The sequence below is a fragment of the Pongo pygmaeus genome, chromosome X, assembly GCF_028885625.2.
Source record: "Pongo pygmaeus isolate AG05252 chromosome X, NHGRI_mPonPyg2-v2.0_pri, whole genome shotgun sequence".
NCBI classification, from domain to species: Eukaryota; Metazoa; Chordata; class Mammalia; order Primates; family Hominidae; genus Pongo; species Pongo pygmaeus.
The window spans coordinates 157,760,668-157,785,429 of record NC_072396.2 but is presented as its reverse complement, the minus strand read 5'-3'; the positions used below and the strand labels follow the sequence as shown (position 1 = coordinate 157,785,429).

Here is a 24,762-nt window from a genome sequence, read left to right as displayed (position 1 = left end):
CAGCTGGGCAAAAACTGGTAAGATCAAATCAGAAGGCCCTGGTTTGGGTTCAAAGGCTAACATCTACCAACACTGCCAGAAGACATGCCTCGGCAGCAGTTTGTGGAAAACATCCGAAGGTTCTGGCGAACAAGTGAGCCGTGAGCCTCCAGTGACTTGAACTGCATGTGCCGCCCACGTTTCCACCAGGCTGGGTCTGTTCCAGGCAATTCTGAGTATCACCTCCGAGGGGAGGGCTCTGAGAAACCCAAGTGGGCCCAGAAGAGGGTCAGAGAAGGTGAAGGGTCTGAAGACCATGCCTGGGGAGAAACAGGCCAGCAGCTGGGGGGCAAAGGAGGCCGAGACATGTAAAGTCCTCAGAGCAGTGCCTGGTCCAGAGCCAGTGCTCCTGTTGCCACCGCAAGGAAAGGGTGACTTCTGTGTGACTTCATGGACAAACTAGAACTCAAGAGCCTAAAGCACAGCGAAATGGGTTTCACCTCAAAAGTAACAAAACTTTCCACTTACCCACTTTTATCGTGGGTAAAAGTGGTGATCATAAAGGTACCTACCCTGACGGGGCTGCATGCGAATTACACGAGATGGCCCATGTGAGTTGCTTCAGTGCGTGTCTGTATGCTTGGTAAGTATGGTTCCTGCTGTCATGTCACCTCGGGTTTCTACTCTATGGTAGCAAAGTGCTGGTCTATGTTTTGGCCCCAGTGATCTTAAGCAACTCAACAATGGAAAAGCTGCCTCTTTCAACAGATTCCCAGAGCTGGTCCTCCTCTTCCCGCCAGGCCTCTGGTCCTCACAGCGATGGAGGAAATGACTAAATAAACCCTCAAATGGCTTCCACCAAGGCTCATCTTTACTACTAAAGGGAAGAGAAGTGAAGGAGTCCTAGCTCCCCATCACATTTGGTTTATGATCAGTAGGAAGGTTATAAAGCCAATAGTGGATGTCAACCTGGGCTGAAAGGAGGCTTCAGGTGAGTTACTGCTGGAGTCATCTTCAGGCTTTGCTTATTTCCAGTTGAGAACCCAAAAGTTGATATAAGCGAGACACTGATGGTCTGGGCCAAGGCCATCATTTGAAGCTCCTGAGCCTAGATGGGCTCAGCTCTGGTGGCAATCAGTATTGGGCATATTGGGTTGAGAATACACAGGGTCTCCATGGTGACTGAACTGCCTGCAAGGCGCAGGGAGGCTTTAGTACTCCTTAGGCCAAGTTCGAGCACATGAGTGCTCCAAGGAGCGAGACAGCATAGTCTGGAGCCAGGACTGTGGCTTGCCAAAGGTCAAGCCTCCACCCCTGGTCTGGGTGGCCCTTGTGTCTCCCTGTGGACCAGTTCTGCCAGGACTTTCTGAGCTGAAGCAACAGCAAACAGGCCGGGCATGGTGGCTCACGCCTGTAATCCCAGCTCTCTGAGAGGCCGAGGCGGGCAGATCGTGAGGTCAGGAGTTCGAGACCATCCGACCAACATGGTGAAACCCCGTCTCTACTAAAAATACAAAAATTAGCCGGGCATGGTAGCACGCGCCTGTAATCCCAGCTACTCAGGAGGCTGAGGCAGGAGAATCGCTTGAACCTGGGAGGTGGAGGTTGCAGTGAGCCGAGATCATGCCACTGCACTCCAGCCTGGGCAACAGAGTGAGAATCCATCTCAAAAAAAAAAATACGGCAAACAGCCAGGAGGCAGCTGGCTCTCAGGTAGCCAGGTCAGTGTTCAGCTCCAGTTCAGTATGTACTGGCTTTGAAAGAAAACCTCAGTAGGTGTGATACACTGCACACACCTGGGAGGGGTATACTCACAGCTACCCAGCTAAGGCGAGCTATCCCAGGCTCAAGAGCACTCCTGGCCTGCAGCTTAGGATGGCCTCAGGGTGACAATCCCCATCTGCAGCTAGCAGTTGTCAGGGGCCCCACAGCCCCAGCAGCCTGAAGGCTTGGTAGCGACTGTGGCTGAATCCAACCATACTAAAATCAGGTGCCCTTTGATGAAGCTGTTTTGCCAAGTGGAAAAGTACTTTTCCTTAAAATAAAGCAAGATCCTTCCGTTGTTTGTTTTTCTAAGTAAGGGAGGGGGTGAGAGTGCCACTAGGAAGGTGCCTCCAGCCTGATTCCTGTCTGCACGCTTGCAACTGCTGTAAATTCCCATAGCAAGCGAGGAAGCTCCCATGGCATTGAGGGTGGACTGTAGGCTCTGGAGACAGACTGCCTGGGGTCAGCCACCTCCTAGCTGCACAGTTTTAGAAAGGTTCTGAGCCTCTCTGTGCATCTGTGCACCACAGTCTTCATCTATAAGATGCGATAATTGTGCCCTTTAAACAAGGAAAATCCTCCTGGAAAACACTCAGAACAGTGTCTGGCCACATAAAGCTGTTCTCATAGTAATTTTTTTTTTTTTTTGGGAGACAGTGTCTCTCTCTCTATCCCCCAGGCTGGAGTGCAATGGCACAATCTCGGCTCACTGCAACCTCCACCTCCCAGGTTCAAGCGATTCTCATACCTCAGCCTCCCAAGTGGCTAGGATTACAGGCGCCTGCCACCATGCTGGGCTAATTTTTGTATTTTTAGTAGAGATGGGGTTTTGCCATGTTGGCCAGGCTGGTCTCGAACTCCTGACCTCAGGTGATCCACCCACCTCGGCCTCCCAAAGTGCTGGGATTATAGGTGTGAGCCACCGTGCCCGGCCTCTCACAGTATTTTTAAATTTAATTTCACCCACAAATTTTACATCTCAAGTCAGGTACGTAGGCCTCAGAATACAAACTTCCTAAGTTCATAAACATTTTTCTTAGGATTCTAAACCCTTCAGTCTGCTCACTCAACCAGTTCCAAGGTACATACCCTCTCCTGTAAGATCTTAGTCTCTGTGTAGTAGTCAATGGGTTTCATGGCATAGGGAAGGTCTTCAGTTCCATTCTTGATATCGACGCCCTCAAAGATGACACTGGCACTGCTGGTTAAAATGAGTTTCTGACAGAGGAAGGTTAGAAAAAATAAAAGTCACAAATCATCACAATTCAAACAGTGCGATGATCCTGTATGAAAGAGAATCAAGGGGCATCCCTTTGCTGCCCTCGCATTCGAAGCACTGCAGAAATTATTTGCTGCGATGCCTTTGCTTTTCATGCCTTCTTAAAATAATCCAAAGATCACCATCTTTTGCAGCTATGTGGATTCCAGACACACTATGCATTACATTCTAACCAAGAATCAAGAGATCTTAGTTCCAAAACAAGGGATAACACATTTTTTCTATCCCATCACACCTGAGACATAGAATAGACTTTCATCCATGGTATCTCACTATGACAGTGATTCTCTGCCGTAAGTGAAGGGCAGCCCGCAAACTTCCAGGAAGATGTCTGTTTGAAAAAGATCACTGGCTATTCTGATAAGTGACCTGGCCATGTGAACACACATAGGAATACACACACCACACGACCTCTTAAGAAATGCTATTCTAAAGGAAGATGTTCTCTTATGAGGGTCCCCAGTGTCCAGCCTGCTGGTTAAGAGAAGCTCATCCAACACTGAACACCATTAGCATGAATCATATCGTTCCCATTCTTATTCAACATTGTATGAGAAGCTCTAGCCAGAGTGGTAGGGTAAGAGAAACAAGAATTTATAATGATTTGAAAAGAAACTGAACTTCCATCACTTACAGATGAGAGAAAAATCTACACAGAAAACACAGGCAAATATGTAGAAAATATTAGAGTTTGGCCAAGTTGCTGAATTAAAAATCAATATACAAAAATTAACTAGTCATATATTAGCAATAATTGAAAATGTAATATAAAGTTATTAAATAACAAAAAATGAAGTACATACAAATAAATTTAACAAGATATGCAAAATCTTTACGAAGTAAAGTATAAAACTCTATTGAAGACATTAAAGAGCGAGATAAACAGAAACGTATCCCATATTTATGGACAGGAACACTCAATATGGGAAAGATGTCAGTTCTCTCCAAAATTACCTACAAGTTCAACGCAATTACAACAGCAGTCTCAGCTGGCTTTAGCAAGGAACTGGTTAAGCCAAATATATGTAGAAGAACAAAGGGCTCAGAATAGCCAAGTGAAGTTTGAAGAAATTGGTTGGGGGCATGATTTATCTACGGTACACTGAGACTTATCCTAAAAAGGCAGAGCTTCTCTGCATGGGCAGACAGGGAGGTCAATGGGCAGAGGGGAGAGCCTGGGAACAGGCCTATGTAAGACAGAAACACCTAAGACATGCTGCAGATGGTGTGCAGCAATGCAGAAAGGATGGATTATGCAACAAATGGCACTGAACTGGTTATACACATGGAAAAAAGTTAGATCTCTATCTCACACCATATGCAAACATAAATTCCTGGTGGATTAAAGACTTAAATGTGGAAAGCAACACTTAAAACCTTTGAGAAAAAAAGTACATTAAATAATCTTTTGACCTCAGTGTTGGAAAATGTTCCTTCAATACAACACAGCAATCACTTTCTGCACTCTTACCCACTAAGCTACTCTGCCCCTTCAGTAAATAAACCAGAGTTACATATGCCAAGATGAATGAAGAAAAACATAACATTGGGGAAAAAAGCAAGTTGCAGGAGGATCTGTTCAATAAGATATCATTTTATAAAATCTTATAACATGCAATCCAATACTTTATATTGGTTACACATGGAGTAAATGGAAATAAACCCAAATTCAGAATTGCTATCCATGGCTACAAGAAGAGAGCAATGGCATCGAGGATGGGCACACATTACACACGCCAGTAATGTTGTTTCTTAAATGCTGTGGTGAGTGGAGAGGTGCTGTTTTATTCTCAAATCTTGTTTTTTTTTTTTTTTTTTTAAGAGACAAGGTCTTGCTCTGTTGCCTAGGCTGGGGTGTAGTGTTGGGATCATAGCTCACTGCAGCCTGAAAATCCTGGGCTCAAGCGATCCTCCTGCCTCAGCGTCCCGAAACAGTTGAGGCTACAGGTGCATACCACCACACCTGGCTTTTAAAAATTTGTGTAGAGGTGGGGTATTGCTATGTTGCTCAGGCTAGTCTTGAACTCCTTGGCTCAAGTGATCTTCCTGCCTTGGCCTCCCAAAGCGCTGGGATTACATGTGTGAGCCGCCACACCTGGGGCGCAAATCTTTTTTGTATGCCCCCAACCTTCCATTTAACAAAGAGCAGCAGGGCCCTTCTCAGGGCTCCAGTTACATCAGCATGGCTGAGTGCAGAGTCCGGGACTTGGAGAATCTGCTTTGACCCCACCTCTCCCATTTACTAGCAAAGAGACATCATTTAGCCCCTGGTCACCTAACGAGGAGCTAATTAAGTGAAAACTGCAGCAGGGCAAAGCATCTTGTCAACTGCTAGGAGTCAGTTATAACTGATCTTTTCCAGGGCCCAAGCCCAGAAGAGCTCCAACCCTGCTGGGCCAGCTGAGGATGCTGCGGACCAGCCAACAGTGCCAGGAGAGATTGTTGGGAGAGGAACCCCCTGGCTTGCTTCAAGTTTTTCTCTTAATTTATGCAGTACCTGTGGCATACATCCCTGTGAGAGTCAGGATGCTGAGCTGACAGGGAGCTGTTTTAGCCAGTGACTGGAGTCCTATAAAGACAATTCTAAGAACCAGGATTGGTAACAGTGCAGCAAGCTACGATGGGCAGAAAATTCGTATCCCCTCAGGCCTGAGTTATAACAAGTTTCTATTGGCTAAGGGTAAACGCCGTTTGCTTTTCTTTTAAAATATAAGCAAGGTCTGGAAAACAATGTGGTGGCTCCTCAAAAGCTTAAACATAGAACTAGGATATGATCTAGCAACCCCACTTCTGGGTATATGCCTGAAAGAATTGAAAACAGGGACTTGAACAGATATTTGTACACTTGTGTTCATAACACTATTGTTTACAATTGCCAAAAGGTGAAGACAACACAGATGTCCATCGATGGCTGAATGAATAAACAAAATGTGGTCCATCCATACAATGAAATATGGTTCTGCCTTAAAAAGGAAGGACATTCTGACACATGCTACAACATGGATGACCCCTGAGGACATCATGCTCGGTGAAAAGCCAGACACAAAAGGACAAATACTACATGAGTCCACTTCTGTGAGGTCCCTATAGTTGTCAAACCCACAGAGACAGAAAGTAGAAGGGTAGTTGCCAGGGGCTGGGTGGGGAAGGGCGATTGAGGAGTTGCTGTTTAATGGGTATGGAGTTTTTATTAGGGAAGAAGAAAAAGGTTTAGAGATGGATGGTGGTAATGGCTGTACAACACTGTGAGTGTACTTAATGCCACTGAACTCTGCACTTAAAAATGGTTAGGATGGTAAATTGTATGTGACATATATTTTATCACAATAAAAATATAAGCAATGTCTAAGTTCTGCAGCTCTTTAACTGAAGGCTAATAGCCTTGAGGTCCTCAGATGTTCTATTTGTGTGCAGTTAGAATATTACATCTCAAATCAGCCTTGGCAAGCAGAACTTCACGATCTCCAGTGACTCCAAGGGCTTCATTTCTAAGATCTTCCCAACACTTTAAGAAGCAACCCTGCCTAGGCCCAGGGAGACTGCAAGAACTACGGCCTTACACCCTTAGAAAGGGCCATCACATGCTCCTGACAGCACTCACTCCAGCCTTCCCCTTACCTGAACCCCAGCCTCTTTGCACGTTTCAATGACATTGTTGGTGCCAATGTAATTCACTCTATAAAAGAGCTCCTTGTTGTTACTGGATGGTGGGGGTGATGCACAGTGGAAAACTGTGTTTACACCTTTCAGAGCTGGGTACAGATCCTGGAAAAGCAAAGAAAGACAAAATAATCATTCCTGCTCTGACAGGTCAATGGCATTCTCATGTTTTCACTCTCCAACCTGTGGCTTGTAGGTTCCTTGTAATTCTATAATCAATACGGAAATACATTCTCATAAAAGAATCAATGACACCGAAGTACATGGGATGGAAACCAAGTTGTCCCTTTAATCACCTTCTCCCCACTACCTAGTCCCCAGTCAAAAGGGGTTTGGGGTATGAGAAGCCTGTGGGATCCACACAGAGGCAACATCTTTTTGGGTGGTTCAGAGCAGGCACCTAGGAGGTAAAAGTCCCCAGGAAGGTGAACTCAGATAGAAATTATGAATCATATGAAAAAGTTCCACACCATTGAAGACAGTAAATAGCCAATACACAGGCATATTCCTTCCTGCGAAACTTGACACAATACGGCAACCTGAAAGGGATTTTTAAAACAGGTCTGTTTGATTTACTGCTAAAAGGAACAAGAGCTCCTGAGAGAAATGGCTGATTGCAGATCTGGGACAGGAAATACACCTTGTACCAGAGAGTGAGGATGCTAGCTAGCTAAGACTACTGGGGTCATGTTAAAAGCACTCAAGTGCCAACCTGAAGAGGTTCCCACTGGGCAAAGAAGGGACAGCTTGACCACAAGTAAGAATAAAAATTCAGGTAAATAAAGGGAAAGAATCAAATATTTATTCTGCATTAAGGTATAAAGATTGGAGCTACTAAATGAAGACTAATAGCATGTCACCATTTTGTCAAACCTTAATTAAGTAATATGATCTAAGTATGATTCATGCTTGTCACCAAAAGACAATGACAATTATGTGCCAATTAGTATTTTGTCACAATTTCCTCTCTCTACATACAATCACGATATTTTTTTTGAAACCAGTCAAGTAAGTTGCAGACATTATGCTGCCTCTAAAAGCTTCACCAAGTATCTCCTAAGAACAAAAGCATTCTCCTAAATAACCATAAAACGATGATCACACTCAAGAAACTTAACAGATATGATGTTCTTATCCAATAATTAGTCTATATTCAAATTCCCCCAATTGTCCCAATAATGTCTTTTATAGCCTTTTGTTTTGGGGTCCAGGATCCAATTGTGCATGACTTGTAGTATTTAGTCCTCAGGTCTCTTCCATCTCTTTTAATCTGAAACAAATTCCCATCTTTTCTGTCTTATTTTGATGCCGCCATTTTTCAAGGGTTTGGGTTATTTTATAGACTGTCCTTCAGTTTGGATTAGTCTGTTTCCTCAAGATTAGATTCAGGCTTAATGGTTTTGGCAAGAATACCACATCAGTGGTGGTGTGTCCTTCTCAGGGAATTACCTCAGGAGGTGCAAGTCTGTCCCACTCTTGGTGATATTAAGTTGGAGCACGTGGTGATGATGATGGCTGCCAGATTCCGGCCATCAAAAAGGTACCTTTTCCTTTGCAATTGATAAGTAATCTGTAGCATGTTAATTCTACCAATTAACCTCAGCATTTATTGATAGTCCTTGCCTGGAACAATAATCAATGTACTGGGTATAAAATTGTGACATTCTAAGCCTAGCCTTTTAATTCATGGCCTTTACATTTATTAGTTGGCATTCCTCTGTAGAGCGTCCCCTTCTCCCTGACCCCAATTGTTATTTTCAGTATTTCTACGGACCCATGGATTCTTTTTTATTTTTCTGAGACATTGTCTCGCTCTGTCGGCAAGGCTGGAGTGCAGTGGCGTGATCTCGGCTCACTGCAACCTCTGCCTCCCGGGCTCAAGCGATTCTCCTGAGTAGCTGGGATTACAGGTGTATGCCACCATGCCCAGCTAATTTTTTTGTATTTTAGTAGAGATGGGGTTTCACCATGTTGGCAAGGCTGGTCTCAAACTTCTGACCTCAGGTGATCCACCCGCCTTGGCCTCCCAAAGTGCTGGCATTGCAGGTGCTAGCCCTGCACCCAGCCCATGGATTCTTTTTGAAATCAAAATGCATTGTCATCCGCTACTGTTATGTTTTGAGAGGCTCAAAATGCTCAAAATGTCCCAAATTTGGCCAGTGGAAGCCCTTCAAGTTGGCTCTTGTATCTTCTTGACAGGTCCTCATTCATTTTGTGCTAAGAAAATGTCCCAGACTCATTTTGTACTGCGCTTGCCCTAGGGTCCTAGAATGAGCAATTTTCCCAAGAAGCCCTAGTTCCTTTTATGGGAAATGGTATATAGAAACCCAAATCTGAGCACTAGGCATGCTTATTACTATTGGAGTATCAGAAGTAATAATACCCCAGAGGGAAAAACTGAACCAGAGTCCGATCAAGTCTTTAGTCCAGTAGAAACATAATAAAAGTCACAGTGACTTTAAAGTTTGTAGTAACGACATTAAAAAGTAAAAAGAAAAAGGTGAAATTAACTTTAATGAGACAGTTACATTCCTTCTTTCTGTAGGTAGTTTTTGAAATCTGGTGTGGACTTTACACTTACAGTGCTTCTCAATTCTGACTTGCCACATTTTAAGTGCCCAGTAGTTGCACGTGGCTAATGGCTGCCTTAATGGACAGCGCCATCCCAGATCTACCAGTATACAGAAAATACTGGAGGACAGAAGGGCATGTTAAACGCAATGGGGATGTAATCGGCAAAACTCAGACTGTGGGAAATACTACAGCACCATAAACATGGTTTCCACTAAACATCAGTTATTCAATAAATAGACTGAAGTTTAAAAAGATGAAGGGAATCGTAAATTAAAAGAGAGCTAAATATTTCAACCAAATCCATAGTCTTGACCTTGCTTGGTTCCTTATTTGGAAAAACAATAATACAAAAACATTTATAAGACATTCAGGGATATCTGAACACTGGTTAGATACTAAGGAACTACTGTCAATGTTTTTAAAAATAATCCTTATCTTTTAGAGATAAATACTGAAATATTTGCAGATAAAATGATATGATGTTTAGGATTGACTTCAACATAATCTGAGGAGGAATAGAGGTGAAACATGATTGGCCATGAGCAGAGGCGGGGAGGAGGAAATCTCCTATGAAATAGTACAAAAAGAGAAAGAGAAGGAATGCAAGAAAGAGAGGATAAGAGACAGATAATACAATGAAAGACCACCATATGCCCAGCACGGCTTCTAGAAAGAGAGAAAAGAGAGAAAAGGGATAGAGTTAATCTTTGAAGAATTTTCCAGAAATGAGGAAAGACATTCATCTTCAGATTGCAAAGGCCTACCAGGTGTTAAGATTTAAAATCAAAACTAAAACTCAGGCCCAGATATATTCTCTATAGACTATAAATGATAAAAAATAAAATCCTAAAAACCATGAGAGGGAAAGCCAGACAACCCACAAAAGAACAACGACCGGCTTGAGAGTACACTTCCCGTCAGCAGCAAAAGATGCACAAGACCGGGTGACTTTAAAAAGTGTTATGGGCCGGGCGCGGTGGCAACGGTGGCTCACGCCTGTAATCCAAGCACTTTGGGAGGCTGAGGCGGGTGGATTACTTGAGGTCAGGAGTTCAAGACTAGCCTGGCCAACATGGTGAAACCCTGTTTCTACTAAGAATATAAAAATTAGTCGTGGGTGGTGGTGGGCGCCTGTAATCCCAGCTACTTGGGAGGCTGAGGCAGGAGGATTGCTTGAACCCAGGAGGCAGAGTTTGCCGTGAGTCAAGATCACACCACTGCACTACAGCCTGGATGACAGAGCAAGACTCCGTCTCAAAAAAAAAAAAAAAAAAAAAAAAGTGTTATGTAATACATATTGTGTGTATAAAACTATATAACTATATATACATAAACTTTATCTATATGTATGTTTATCTGTCTCTCTCCTCTCTCTCTCTAATGACTATAAAAACACATTTTTTTAAAAAAAGAAATGGGGGTCTTGTTATGTAGTCCAGGCTAGTCTTGAACTCCTGGCCTCAAGTGATCCTCCCACCTTGGCCTTCCAAATAGCTGGGGGACGACAAGTGCATACCACCACACCCAGCTGAAAGTACCTTTTAAAAGTCCTTCCCGGCTGGGCGCAGTGGCTCACACCTGTAATCCCAGCACTTTGGGAGGCCAAGGCGGGCGGATCACCTGATATAAGGAGTTCAAGACCAGCCTGGCTAACATGGTGAAACCCTATCTCTACTAAAAATACAAAAATTAGCCGGGCGTGGTGGCGGGCACCTATAATCCCAGCTACTCGGGAGGCTGAGGCAGGAGAATCGCTTGAACCTGGGAGGCAGAGGTTGCAGTGAGCTTAGACTGTGCCACAGTCTGGGCAACAGAGCAAGACTATGTCTAAAAAAATAAAAATAAAAATAAAAATAAAATAAAATAAATTTAAAAAAGTCCTTTCCTGCCATGTCTTTCACCCACATCACATCCACCTTGGACTTAGCTCAGATTTCATGATCCACCAGCACCACCTTTGCCTTGTTCCCCTCTCCCTTTATTAAATTTGTCTAGTAAACTCCAACCCTGGTTTAATGCAACTTGCCCCTTCTGCATGCTTGCAGCTGAGCAGTTGAGTGTAGCTGGAGAACAACATGGCATGCTGGAGGGTTCCCTTGAAATCTGTACTCAAGGAAAGCTGAAATAATATACTAGCAACAACAGCATGGCAGCTGGGGAGCCTTTTGGAGAGAAGTTAAGCTTGCTAAGGATTCTCATCTCCTTTGAGGGGACAAAGCAGTGATCGAAAAACAAAATTCCTGCTTTTGTGGAGTTTACATTCTATGGTAGAGAGGACAAATTTCAGAGATTTCCTCTGCTCTGTATCCGCTCATGGTCAATCATGTTTCAATCAGGACAAATAAGCAAACAAACAAGTAAATCTAGAGGACGTCCATACTGGCAGGTGCTATGCAGAAACTAGAGCAGAGTAAGGGAGACCAGCGGGGGCTTGTTCCTTAGCACAGGGTGGTTGGAGATTTACAGGAAGCTAGGGAGCAAGCTCTGTGGTTCAGGAAGAGCATTCCTGACAGAAAGGACACCAAGTGCAAAGGTCCTGAGGCAGAAACTTGGTTGGTGGCCCGTGTACCTGGGGCAGAGCGATGAGGCGGGTGTGGGAGGAAGTGTGCCAGACAGGTAGTGGGGACGTGCCGTGCAGGGCCTCATGGGTGATTACAGAGGCCTCTGTTTGCTTGACATGGGACTGGACACCACTGGAGGCTTCTGTACAGAGGGTGGTGTGGTCTGATTTATCCACTAAGAGTCCCTCTAACATCTAGGTGAGAGTGATGGTGGCTTGGACCAGGGTGGCAGCAATGGAAGGGGTGAGAAGTTGCTGGATTGGGGATCTATTCTGAGTGGAGTCAACAAGGTTTCCTGATGGATGGGATGAAGGGCATGAGAGAGAAAGGAATCAGGCAGGGATGAATCTAAGGTTTTTGGTTGACGGAACTGGAAAAGCAGAGTAGGCCATTTATGGAGATAGAGAAGACTTAGCAGAAATAGGTTTGCTGCGGTGGGGGAGGGGCTTGCGTCAGGGAACCAGGAGCTTAATTTTGGATGTAGCAAGCTTGAAGTGTCCATGAGGTATCCAAACAGGGATGTCCAGCAGGCATACACACACGTACGCTCACACACACACACACACACACACACACACACGCCTGAGAGAGCTAGGGGTTGGAGATAACAAGCAGGGAGCACATCAGCTTCTAGACAGTAATTACTCCATGAGATGGGATGGAGTCACTGTGACACTGTCTAAACTTGGAGAAGAAAAGAGAACAAGTCCTGGAGTCTGCAAAGTTTAGAAATGGTAGTGATCAGGAGACAATCAGTGAGGCAGGAGGAGAAATGAGTGAGGTGGTGTCTTAGATGGCAAGCAAGGAAAGCATCAGATGCTGCTACAGGGTCAAGTCAGAGGAGGACTGAGATTCAACCACTGGATATGGTTGCCTCAAGGTCCCTGGTGGCAGTGACCGGGTAGGGAAGAGGAGGTGGCTTCCAGCTGGCACCAGGCTGGGCGCTTTGGTGGGGATGAGGCGTCCTCGGGAACAGCAGGGGAGGCTGAGTAGAGACGTGGACGTGGGGAGGTTTGTGGAGATGGTGCTTGGTGGTACCAAGGGTCTGCTTGAGGGCCACGGCCATGCACAAGGCAAGATTTAACCACGGTGGGGGTTACAATGTGAAGTACACTGTGGTGGCCACATTTATTTGCCACCTGGGCCAGGCTCTAGTCCCCGGTGACTCCATTAAACACGAGTGTAGGTGTTGCTGTAGAGGTATTTTGTAGCTGTGGTTGACATCTACAACCAGCTGACTTTAAGTAAGGAGATTACCCTTGATACTCTGGACAGGCAGTATATACTCAGTTCAAAGACCTTAAAAGTGAAACTGAGGTTTCTGTAAGAAGAAATTCTAACGTGGGAACACAGCATCAATTCCTGCCTGAGTTTCTGGTCTGCCCTACAAATTTCAGACTTGCCTAGTCAGCCTCCACAATCATGTAAACCAATTCCGTGAATTAAATCTCAAGCTCTCTTTCTCCCTCTCACCTACCCATCTCTCTCCTTGCCCTTCTCCACACATCCCCCTGCTGGGTGTTTCTCTGGAGAAACTTTATGGATACATACAACCAGAAGAGAAAGGGGAAGGGGGTGAAGACTATGCAAGCGAACAAGTGGACCAGGGAACTAAAGGCAGTGAGGCACGAATAGGCTGAGCCATGGTGGGCATGGCTGGATGTCTGGGTGGGGTTAAGGAATCGGGACAGCTGAGGCACTAGAGGGCATGAGCTGGACAGAGAGGAGCTAGTGCTCAGAGTAGAATGCCTGCAACTGAGAAGGATGGGACGCGCTTACTGGTGATGACAGGGGAGTGGAGGGCAACATCATTGGGTGAGAGGAGGCCAAGGATGAGAGAGGCGAGGGCATTGGTAGGGTCATCTACATGAACACTGAATTCACCAATAATAATGCCAGAAAGGAGCTGAAATCACTGAGAAATGAAGTGGAGTCACTGGGAAGGGGAGCAGGTGGCTGTGGGTGGCCACCACAAGGAAGGAACGGTGTTGGGGTTTGTAGTCTGAGGGTATCCTCTTCAAAGCTGGAGAGGCTTAGAGCAGCTTGAGGGAGAATGGTTCGGAGGCAGCAATGATGAGCATGGAAGACATCTACCCCATCTCCAGGCCTGGAGGTGTGAGCAGCACGGGAGAGAAAACAACCGTAACTTTGCAGTGGAAGCAGTGGCCTTAATATTTCATCAACAAACCATATAGCGAATGACACCAAAGCCAAGAATAAGGGCCCAGTGACAGGCTGAGAGAAGCCATCCATAATAAGTACAACGGGCACAGGATTGGCATCCCGACTAGATCAACAAGGAAGGAAAGGTAACCCCAAAGACAAAGGGGCAAAGGACACAGACAAACATTTCACACAGGAGGAAGCCTGAAAGCCGATCACCCAGTGGCAGAGTGGCTGGTTACTTGGTCAGGGAGGACATGTGACTCTGAACATGAGTGAAGCACCACTTCATACTTCTCAGAATGGCAACACCAAAAAGTCTAGTTATGCCCAGTGTTGGCAAAGATGTGAAGCAATGGGGCTTCTGCCACACTGTGGATGTGGAGGTAAAATTGACATAGCAGCTTTGCTGAGCTATTTGGCACCATCTAATCAAATTCAAGATATTCATACCTGTACAACATGGATGAAGCTTGAAAACATCATGCTAAGTGAAAAAAAGTCAGGCATAAAAGTACAAATATTACATGATTCCGTTTATATGAAATGTCCAGAAGAGGCCAATCCATAGATGGGAAGTAGACGAGTGGCTGCCAGGGGCTGGGAGGGGAAGAGAGGGAATGGCTACAAGATTTCATTTTAGGGTAATAAAAATATTCTGGAGTTAGATCATGGGAGACAGTTGCACAGCTTTGTGGATGTACTAAAAATCACTGAATTGCACACTTTAAAAATGTGAAATTTGTGGTCCATGAATTATAGCTCAATTAAAAAATCAAGACCCTGTGGCCCAGCACACACTTGTTTTGTAGTTGGAACAATACAGCCCCTGGACGGCTTTTGAAGTCAAGTTTCACTGGCATACAGCCACATCCATTTGTTCATTTAAGTGCTGACCATGGCTGCTTTTGTGCTACCAGGACAGAGCTGAGTATCTGTGACAGAGATGATGGTTATTCATTCTAAGTAGTAAGAATGTGGTGTTCTTTCCTATAACTTTGAAAATCTTCACAACGAAACAATTGTTTTTCAAACAAATTGGCTGGCTTCTGAGCAAGGGAAGTATCACGGTTTCCCTTCGTGGGCTTGTGGGAAATCAGCAAGGCTGCATGGTCCATTACCTGTCGGCTGCAGAGGTCACCCAGAAAGAACTGCACCTGGGGATTATCAAACCCTTGCTGGATATCAAATACATTGACAGCATATCCTCTTGCCAGCAACTGCTCCACCATGTGCTGCCCCAGGAATCCAGAGCCCCCGATCACTGTGCATCTGTTGGCCTGTGGAAAGAGAGGAACGGTGGGGAAGACGAGGGTAGTGAGAACTGGAAGCTACAGAGTCCAGACTTACATATCATGAGCCACTGCAATGGCAGATATACTTATTTGTTTGGAACTCTTCTTGAGCCAAGTTGGAAGCTTTATATCATCCTGGTGTTCCATCACTAGTGCAACCTTAACCTTCTCTTCTGGGATCAGTAAGGAGGGAAGAGAGATAGCGAATGACACTGAGATTGACTTTGGTTGGGTTTGATGACAAGATCCATGCGTTGTACTCAGTGAAAGGAAATCAAACCACCTATGACCAAAACTGGACAATCTAAAAAATACCCCAAAAAACAGTGATACCTTCTTGTTCCCGACAGCTGATCCCTGGGCGCTTCTCTAAGGACAAAACAAAACAAAACAAAACGGCAGCCATTTGGTAGGTGATAGCTTGCACTGAAAACAACAGAAAGAAGAAAGCAGTCTCCATACTTGCAGGACAAAGTCAGTCCCTTTCCCTCTCTGGCCACAACAGGGCTGGGCTGTGTGGCTCTGGGCTCATTGCCCAACCCCTTCTTGCCTCAGCCTAGAAATCTAAGACCGCCTTGATGGGATCTCCTGGTGGGGCTGCAGTGAGGATGGATGAGCCCAGGGCTCTGCTTTCCCTCCTCCAAACTGCAAGGAAGTTGAAGAAATGGGGAGAGCCATGGTGTTTATGTCTCGGCCTCCACAACACACACGATTCCTTGGGTAATTCCAACTCTGGTGACTGGGCACAATGAAAGGACACAGTAGCACATGCAGGCACTTAAATACCCTCATTTCAGGATGTTGATGCCAAACTGTGGCTGCTGCACACCAGACAAGCTGGCTATGGGTGTCTGTAAGGAGGACCTGTGATATCTCTCCTCCCTAGGGTCTCTCTAAAACTGTATCTGGGCCTCCTTAAGATGACAACCTCTGATTTCCTTAGCTCATATACAGTAAATCCAACTTGGGTTTGTGGAAATGAAAGATCTTAAAGAAATTATGTTCTAGATTTAAAAAACAAACAAATCTCCCTACTTATTCCTTAAACATCAACACAATTGAGCTATGCAAGAGACTCAAGGGATGCCAGGGCCAGACATCCTCTCCAGACCCACCTCCCTCCCAGTTGGGTGTCCCATCTGAAATGGCACTCATACTGGATTCCACCAGGCCCACCTGGAGCTGGCACTGTACCTTCATCTGTCCATGTGCAATCTACTAACAAAATCGGCCTCACCATTCTTCTACCACCCAAAACTAACTTCCCAACCTGTTCTTTTCTAGGCTTTATTCTGATTATTCCTAAACACATGTAATCATACCAGGTTACATGATTTGCACCTTGACTGAGATGTATATTTCCTCAAGTCATAGCCAAATTAAATACAAAACTCGCATCAATCCCTTTTCTAGCAATCCCTTTCTTCTCCCCTCCTCCCAAGTCAGCTGTACAGGCAAACTGTAGCTATTTAGAATAACTCTGAGCTACCTGTTTCCCAACCTGGGTTTCTGCAGTTTACTAAAAGTCTGGCTGAGCCCAAAGACAGCCAGAACTAGATATGTTTCAAAAGCATCCTGAAGGATTTCAGACTGCCTTGTTTATTTCATTTGGCATCTCTAGTTACAGGTGTTTCAAAAGGTTGCTAATCTTTTCAAAAAACAACCTTGCTGTTATGTCCAGTGCGATTTCATTTCACGATTTTAATTGTGACTAATCAGTATGCTACTCTCGGACAATGTGACGTGGATTATTTTATGATATTGAAATGTTCTATCAATAATGTTTGGGATGAGTAGGCCAATGGCTGTTCTGTGGAGACCCTTGTAGTGATGGGAATCAAACTGGCCTTTACCCCAGGGAAGTCAAATGTGTGATAATCATACCTATAATACTATGTGATTAGAGGAGACCACACGAAACTTTTCATGACCACTTTTTACTTCTCACGGCCACAGTGGACAAGAATGAACATGTACTAACAATTAAGTATAAAACTCAAGACTGGAAACAGCAGGACTCCATAATGGGTTACTGAGGTGAGTTATAAGATCAACCCCTTGGAGACAGTGCTAAGAATAGAGGCCAGGCACGGTGGCTCATGCCTGTAATCCCAGCATTTTGGGAGGCCGAGGTGGGTAGATCACCTGAGGTCAGGAGTTCGAGACCAGCCTGGCCAACATGGTGAAACCCCGTCTCTACTAAAAATACAAAAAATTAGCCAGGTGTGGTGGTAGGCGCCTGTAGTCCCAGATACTCAGGAGGCTGAGGAGGGAGAATTGCTTGAACCCGGGAGGCAGAGGTTGCAGTGACCTGAAATCACGCTGTTGCACTCCAGCCTGGGTAACAGAGCCAGACTCCATCTCAAAAAAAAAAAAAAAAAAAAAAAAGAAAAAAAAAAGACACAAAACCATTTAGGCAAACTAATCTAATTGCAATAGAATCTTGAGATAACAGAATAGTCTAGGGCACTGGGTTTTTCCAACCCTTCTTGTTTTCCTTTGTTGTCAGCAGTGGGACCCTTTTCTCAGAGAGGTCTTACGCAGAATGTATACGTAAGTTAAGACAAATGTGTTCTTTTTATTTTAGTAGTCTAAATTTAGAACTTTTACTTCTTATAAAATCAGTCTACTAATGAGAGAAAAAAATGTTATTTCGAAGGACACAAAAATATGAAACTAGCTGAAAATGGCAGTTTGCTATAACCATTGGAATCCACATTTGTTTGCTGGCTGCCAAGTAGCAATAAAACCCAAATTTACATAAATGAGGAACTGCAGATGGCAAGCGGCTTCAACCACAGAGGCCCAGAGGAGGCTTGACTCTGAGTTCTACACCAAATACAGGGTGATTTCATGGCCCATGATAACCTCTTAGGGATCTTGAACCTATTAACATTTGATATAAACACATTTTGTCTTGATGTAACTACGTTGTTTGTTTTGAGACAGAGTCTCGCCCTGTTGCCCAGGCTGAAGTGCAATGGTGTGATCTCAGCTCACTGCAACCTCCACCTCCTGGGTTCAAGTGATTCTCCTGCCTCAGCCTCCTGAGTAGCTGGGATTACGGGTGTCTGCCACCATGCCTGGCTAATTTTTTGTATTTTCAGTAGAGACGGGGTTTCACCATGTTGGCCTGGCTGGTCTCGAACTCCTGACCTCTGGTGATCCACCTGTTTCGGCCTCCCAAAGTGCTGGGATTACAGGTGTGAGACACCGTGCCCAGCCACATTTTTGAAGTGCAACACTGATTAAGAATCAATCAAAGCAAACCTTTGCAGATTTATGTGAAGAATCTCCAGGAAGCCTGACAACGACCAGGCTCAACAATTTCTTCAAGTCCTCTCTGAGACTGAGACTTACGACACTAAATCTTAGGCCTAATAAATACTGCTGCCGCCCCCTGGGAGAGCTGCTGCCATTCCACTAGGAAGCCCAGCCTGGTCTACTGGAGGCCACATGAAGGCAAACCAAGGTGCCCAGTTGACAGCCACCAGTTACTACCAGAGGTGTGAGCAAGGCCACCTGGGAGCATATGCTTCAAGGGGTCCCCATGTGATTGCAACTACATGCAAGAGCCCAGGGAAGACCATCCAAGAACACCCCAGCTGGGCTCAGCCAAAACCACAGTCATAAGCAAAGAAATGGTTGTTCTTTTAAACCACTGTGTTCTGATATTGTTACACAGCAATAAGTAACTGATACATCTTAAACAAAGCTATATATATTATATAAAAAAATACCCAACATTGACTAATACATGTACAAATACAATTTTTCACCCACAGGTAAATAGTATCAGCCTGTTGGTACGTACGTGTCAACTTTCTCATTACCTGATTCTGGTTAACCTTTTCTATGTCAGCATTCACTTTGGGAGTGTCCTCTGTCAAATGAGTCCGTGCGACTTGGTCTCTCATTGGCTCGCTAACTGCTGGTTCCATTTCGAAGCAAAATATGGTCCCGTTTGTAATCAACCTTTCTTTTCTTAAAGACATAGTTAAGAGATAGACATTAATGTTGCCTAAGTCAAAACATCTTTAGTTGTTAGTGTTTTGGGCAGATGCCATCCCCCCGTTAATGTTTTTACAAATAGCTGAACCATAGCGACAGCTGTTCGACGAGACACTAGGCTCCTGAGTAGCTGGGATTACACGTGTCTGCCACCATGTCCGGCTAACGGGCCCACGACTGGGCCCATGACTCACCATACTGTTAGATTAGAGGCAGCACAGGAGGCCAGTTAAATCAGCTCACTTATCAGTTACAACATAAAAAACGTCTTTGGCATTGTACCTTTCTCCATGGCTCTCCCATGCTTCAGTCAGCCTGGATTTCCCCTGTGGTGCTCATTAGGGTGTGGCAGTGCCCACACCTAGGGAGTCCTGGTCTGGGCCTATCATGAACTGTATGGATCTGCTCCAGTCACTTCCCTTTGCTGCAGCTCAGTTTTCCCATCAATGAAATGGGCACAAGGGCTCATGTCTAGGAGCTCAGGACATGGGATGCTGGGATGGGGGATGAGTGGAGTGCAATAGGAGACGGAGCTCTCCTGCTTGGGTAAGTTAAAGCCACCCTGACGATGCGTGGAGGAACTTAGTATCTTGAGCCATCAGAAACTCCTGAGAAGTGGTCAGAGTATGGTGGGCACCCAGCAGTTCACAGCAGGGAAACGGTAGCAACAAAATCCGACACTGTTACCAAACAGAGGCGTATGGCTTTAGTGACAGCCCTTAGGGTGCTCCTCTCCCCAGTCACCCATGATACTGAACTGCAAACACAAAGATGTCACTTGACTATGATGTATTTGGTCTTGCACCTATGTTTTCTTGGTAATTGCCAATTTACTTAGTCATGGATCCCCTAACATCTGGAGATGGCAAAACCCACGACAAGACAAGAGTCTAACTTTGCTCATGAAAGGCTAGATTCACAGAACACTTCAGTGAGAAGGTGGCAGGCAGCACTGGGGTTCCACCTGCTGTGATTGCTCCAATCCAGCCCCATACCTCGAATTTTACACTCCTTGCCACTTTTAACGAATGGGCATGATCATGTGTCCCAGTGGGGACTGATTTTACTGGCATGTAGAAGGCCAAAATTGCCTTGAAATGGATGCAGGACCCTCAATGTCTGGAGGAGCCATTTGGGGGAACATTTTTCTGAACTCATAATAAAAGTTATCAAGAAACTATATGTCAAAACTTGACTTGTCATGGCCATTTTTAGAATGCATTGAAGTCAATCTGTAGCTCTGTGCCTGCCCTGTCCCTCCCTTTATCCCGGAATCCCCTTCACATTGGTAGGGGCCCTGTCAACTGTTTAGTCGAAAGACATGTGGCTGATATTGAACTCACTGGGACTCAATGTGTATCTAGACCAAAGCAGCTAGAGAACAAGGATTTTGGCACCTTGCACCAAAGCCTTGCCCACTGTTGCAACTTGGGCATGAAGCATAGTGCCCAGCACAAAGTGGGCACTCACATATCAGCCGGGGGTCATGAGACTACCATGTGTGGGCACACCCACCAGAGCTCCCATACTGCTCTCCATCGCATACACGCATATCCCATCTAAGGTGCAGGGGCTTCAGTGGGGCAAGTGACTGTTATTTAGTGATGATGCAATCACGAATGCCCACTGCTGGCTTCTTATCCAGATTCCCCAGATATTCAGGGAAATGTGAGCAAATGAAAAGGCACATGGCATCTACAGGGGCAAGGAGATTGCCCACATCTGGCCTCTGACCCCACCAAGGCCTTATTGACCTCTGCTGGCTGGGGATCTGAGGGGTGTGTGCCTGAGGCAATGACAGGACCGCATGACAGGCTAACTAGGCCAGCCGGGCTAAGCAAGCCCACCCCTGTGGAGTTCTGCTCTTGTAAGCCTCTGCTCACCCTCTGCGCATGAGAAATCACAAATCACGCCACTCCTCAGTGCAGCTGGCAATAAATGAACCCAGAGTTGGCTGCCTGGGTTCAAATCCCAGCTACTATTCCTTACCAGCAGGTAGCCCTCAGGGGGATTATTGAAAAGAACTGAGCCTGCCTTTTCTCATCTGTAAAGTAAATGGCCTCATAAGGTCATTACGAGGATTGTGTCAAATACCTGTCAACACGCCACTCAAGGCAGCTCATTTTATTATCATTGTAACACGGCTTCCTGTGCAGGAGTCTCCCTGCCCATGCCTCCTCTTGGGCTGCCTTTGGACTCTCTCCACCACTTTAGTTCTCCCCTATCTCATCTGCTGCCATGCGGTATAAGCTTGGGCAAGCAGGGGCTGTCCTGTCTGCCCTGGAAACGGCTCCCAGGTCCTGCCTAAAGGCTAACTCCTGGGGTTGTTGCAACAACTAGATGCTGGCTAACAAAGGAACAACAAAGGACATGCTTTGTAAAGTACGTGTACAGCGACAGCATGGGGCAGGGGTGTAAAGAAAGACAGACTGGGACTCGCAAGCAAACTTGGGTGGAAAGAATTATTTCCTCTTTGACCTCATTCAATGAATAGCATAATGACTAACACCAAATGCTTCATTCAGTTCTTCTTGAACCAAAGAGTAAGTTTAACTGCTCCCGTAGCCTTAAGTTTTGCATGAAAAGTAGGAAAAGAATGGGCCAATAGAGGTCCTTGGAGGCCTGGTAGGCCCTAAATCCAATGACAAGTGTTCTTACAAAAGACATACAGAGGACAAAGGCAGGGAGAAGAGGAGCAGGCCATGTGAAGATGGAGGCAGAGGTTAGAGTGATGTGGCTACAAGCCAAGGAACTCCTGGAGCCACTAGAAGGTGGAAAAAATGAAGAACGAGTCTCCCCTGGATCCTTCGGAGGAAACACAACCTTGTCAACACCTTGACTTTGGACTTGTGGCCTCCAGAACAGAACTGTGAAAGACACATTTCTGCTTTTCTAAGTCACCCAGTTTGTGGTCATCTGTTACAGCAGACCCAGCAAACTATATGAGTATCCTCTGTAGTGCCGAAATCCAAATAGCAGAGCTGCCAATTCCACAGGCCCCTTGTATGACTAGCAAAAGCAAGAAGCCTTAGAGCCTATTCCTCTCCTCGTTTGCTAGAGGAGGATGTAGGAGGTGAAAGAAGAAACATGTCTCGCCCCAACGGAGCTGTACTGCTGAAACAATAATCACACAATTCTTTGCAAACCAGCCTCTTGTCAAAACAAAATCTCCTTTGTCTCAAATTATATACCAATTATTTTAAAGTCTGTAAATACTATGAGTCAGATAAGAATTTTGGTGACAGCTTAGCTGTCTCTATGGGTTGGAGTACCCAGAGCTAGCCGTGCAAATGAGTCAGATCCCATAGGCAACCCCCGTCCCCTGCCTACTCACCTAAATTCACCATGTGATATACGCTTGGGTTAAAATGTACATTGAGAATAGCTCTGACTGAATAGACATTTCTCCAAAGAAGATCTACTTTAAAGATGGCTAAAGAGCACATGAAAAGATGTTCAACAGGCTGGGTGTGGTGGATCACGCATGTAATCTCAGTACTTTGGGAGGCCGAGGCAGGTGGAACACTTGAGGTCAGGAGTTCGAGCCCAGCCTGGCCAACATGGTGAAACCCTGTCTCTACTAAAAATACAAAAATTAGCTGGGCGTGGTGGCACATGCCTGTAATCCCAACTACTCGGGAGGCTGAGGCAGGAGAATCACCTGAACCCGGGAGGCAGAGGTTGCAGTGAGCCAAGATGGCGCTGCCATTGCACTCCAGCCTGGGCGACAGAGCAAGACTCTGTCTCAAAAAAACAAAAAACAAAAAATAAAAAACAATGCTCAACGTCACTAATCAATAGGGCAATGCAAATCAAAACCACAGTGAGGTGTCACCTTACACCCATTATTAGGATGGCTATTATCAAAAGCCAGAAAAGAGAAAATAGCAAGTGTCAGTGAGGATGTGGAGAACCTGGAACCCTCATATATTGTTCATGGGCATGTAAAATGGTGCTACGCTGTGGAAAATAGTATGGCAGCTCCTCAAAAAAATTAAACAGAGAATTACTATAGGATCCAGGAATTTCATGTCTGGGCATATATCCCCAAAAACTAAAAGCAGGGACTTGAACAGAAATTTGTACATCCATGTTCACAGCAGCATTAATCACTACAGCCAAAAGGTAGGAGCAGCAATGTGTCCACTGACAGATGAACAGATAAACAAAATACGGTCTAGCCACACATTGGCATATTCTTCAGCCATAAAAAGGAATGAAGTTATGAGACATGTGACAACATGCGTGAACCTCGAGAACATTATGGTCAGTGAAATAAGCTAGACACAATAGGACAAATGCTCTGTGACTGGGGAGTGACTGCTGATGGGAACAGACTCTCAGTGCTGCAGGAGGAAAAGAGTTCTGAAGGCGGATGGGGTGACGGTCACTCAACAATGGGAATGCATGTAATGCCACTCAACTCTCCACCTAAATATGGTGACGATGGTACACTTTCTGTTATGTCTGCTTTACCACACAGACACACAGAAGTATAGCTCTGAACTACTGAAAACAAGACTCCAAAGAGCAATGTTTTAGGGGCTGGTGGATTGTTATGGTTCACACATCAGAAGCCTCAAATCTTTTCCTTTAAAATGTTAGTTATTTGAATCCATTAAAAACCAATATGTGCACCCATGATGTACACTGGGACAAAATCGTAAGCTAAAAATAATATAGGAAAACACAGACATGTTGTACTGGTGAAATCCAACCACCTTGCCCCACACCACAGGCCCATGGAAGGACAAAGTTGAGCTGAGTTGCCCCAGCAAAATAAAGGCTAAACTGAAAACTCTAAAGAGATGTGACCTCAGTTCATTCCAAGAGGGCCGAATAGGAACAGCTCCGGTCTGCAGCTCCTAGCGTGATCAACACAGAAGATGGGTGATTTCTGCATTTCCAACGGAGGTACCTGGTTCATCTCATTCGGACTGGTTGGAAAGTGGGTGCAGCCCATGGAGGGTGAGCCAAAGCAGGGCACGGCGTTGCCTTACCCAGGAAGCGCAAGCGGTCGGGGGATTTCCCTTTCTTAGCCAAGGGAAGCCATGACAGACTGTACCTGGAAAAACGGGACACTCTCGCACAAATACTGCACTTTTCCCACGGTCTTAGCAACCCGCAGACCAGGAGATTCTCTCCTGTGCCTGGCTCGGTGGGTCCCACGGCCACGGAGCCTTGCTCACTGCTAGTGCAGCAGTCTGAGATCCACCTGAGAGGCTGCAGCCTGGCAGGGGGAGGGGTGTCCGCTATTGCTGAGGCTTGAGTAGGTAAACAAAGCGGCTGAGAAGCTTCAACTGGGCAGAGCCCACCACAGCTCAGCAAGGCCTACTGCCTCTATAGACTCCACCTCTGTGGGCAGGGCATAGCTGAACAAAAGGCAGCAGAAACTTCGGCAGACTTGAACGTCCTTGTCTGACAGCTCTTAAGAGAGCAGTAGTTCTCCCAGCATGGCATTTGAGCTCTGAGAAAG

General features: G+C 45.5%; 1 protein-coding gene across 6 annotated transcripts in view; it reads right to left on the bottom strand.

Moving 5' to 3' along the window:
- Positions 1-24,762, bottom strand: part of NSDHL (NAD(P) dependent steroid dehydrogenase-like) — a 38,429-nt gene that overhangs the window by 3,751 nt on the left and 9,916 nt on the right. For all 6 annotated transcript variants that reach the window (XM_054471350.2, XM_054471348.2, XM_063660407.1 and 3 more), the window contains 4 exons: positions 19,109-19,259; positions 15,102-15,260; positions 6,641-6,787; positions 2,833-2,961 (listed from right to left, as the gene is read on the bottom strand). In XM_054471350.2, coding sequence (XP_054327325.1) covers positions 2,833-2,961; positions 6,641-6,787; positions 15,102-15,260; positions 19,109-19,216 — 543 coding nt within the window. In that variant the 5' untranslated portion in view covers positions 19,217-19,259. The remainder of the gene's footprint in view (positions 1-2,832; positions 2,962-6,640; positions 6,788-15,101; positions 15,261-19,108; positions 19,260-24,762) is intronic.